A 783-nucleotide genomic window follows, 5' to 3' on the forward strand; every position below is an offset into this window, starting at 1 on the left:
CACCACAGCCCAAATGTCCCCACATCCCAAATGTCACCACGGCTCCCAAATGTCACCACGGCCCAGATGTCCCCATAGCCACAAATGTCCCCACAGCCCCCAAGACTGTCCCCAGCCCCGCCCTGTGGCACCCAGGGGACACCGATGTCACCCACCTTGTGGTACTGGCGGTGACACACAGGGGACAGTGTTGTCACCCACCTTGTGGTACTGGCGGTGACACCCAGGGGATGGCAGTGTCACCCAGGGGACCCCGATGTCACCCACCTTGTGGTACTGGCGGTGGCACACTGGTGACACCAATGTCACCCACCTTGTGGTACTGGCGGTGACACACCTCTGCCAGGTGTAGCCCGGTGACCACACCCAGGGGACAGGGATGTCACCCAGGGGACAGCAGTGTCACCCAAAGGACCCCGATGTCACCCACCTTGTGGTACTGGCGGTGACACACTGGTGACACCGATGTCACCCACCTTGTGGTACTGGCGGTGACACACCTCTGCCAGGTGTAGCCCGGTGACCACGCCCAGCCGCGCCGCCAAACGCTGCAGCAACAGCCCGATGGTGGTGGCCAGGAGCAGCACCCACAGCAGCTGGGGACACGGGGACAATGGGGTGAGGGGACAGCATGGGGACAATGGAGACACCCACAGCAGCTGGGGACACGGGGACAATGGGGACAATGGGTGAGGGGACAGCCAGGTGACATGGGGACACCCACAGCAGCTGGGGACATGGGGACACGGGGTGAGGGGTGAGGGGACAGCATGGGGACACCCA

General features: G+C 63.6%; 1 protein-coding gene across 1 annotated transcript in view; it reads right to left on the reverse strand.

Annotated features, from left to right (window-relative positions):
- Positions 1 to 238: 238 nt before the first annotated feature.
- Positions 239 to 783, reverse strand: part of LOC130587919 (natural resistance-associated macrophage protein 2-like) — an 861-nt gene continuing 316 nt past the window's right edge. The window contains exon 2 of the mRNA XM_057388890.1: positions 239 to 596. Within this exon, the coding sequence (XP_057244873.1) occupies positions 423 to 596 (174 nt within the window). The 3' untranslated portion in view covers positions 239 to 422. The remainder of the gene's footprint in view (positions 597 to 783) is intronic.

The sequence above is a fragment of the Malurus melanocephalus genome, unplaced genomic scaffold (assembly GCF_030028575.1).
Source record: "Malurus melanocephalus ecotype Western Australia unplaced genomic scaffold, MMel_1.1 scaffold_2713, whole genome shotgun sequence".
Lineage (NCBI taxonomy): Eukaryota > Metazoa > Chordata > Aves > Passeriformes > Maluridae > Malurus > Malurus melanocephalus.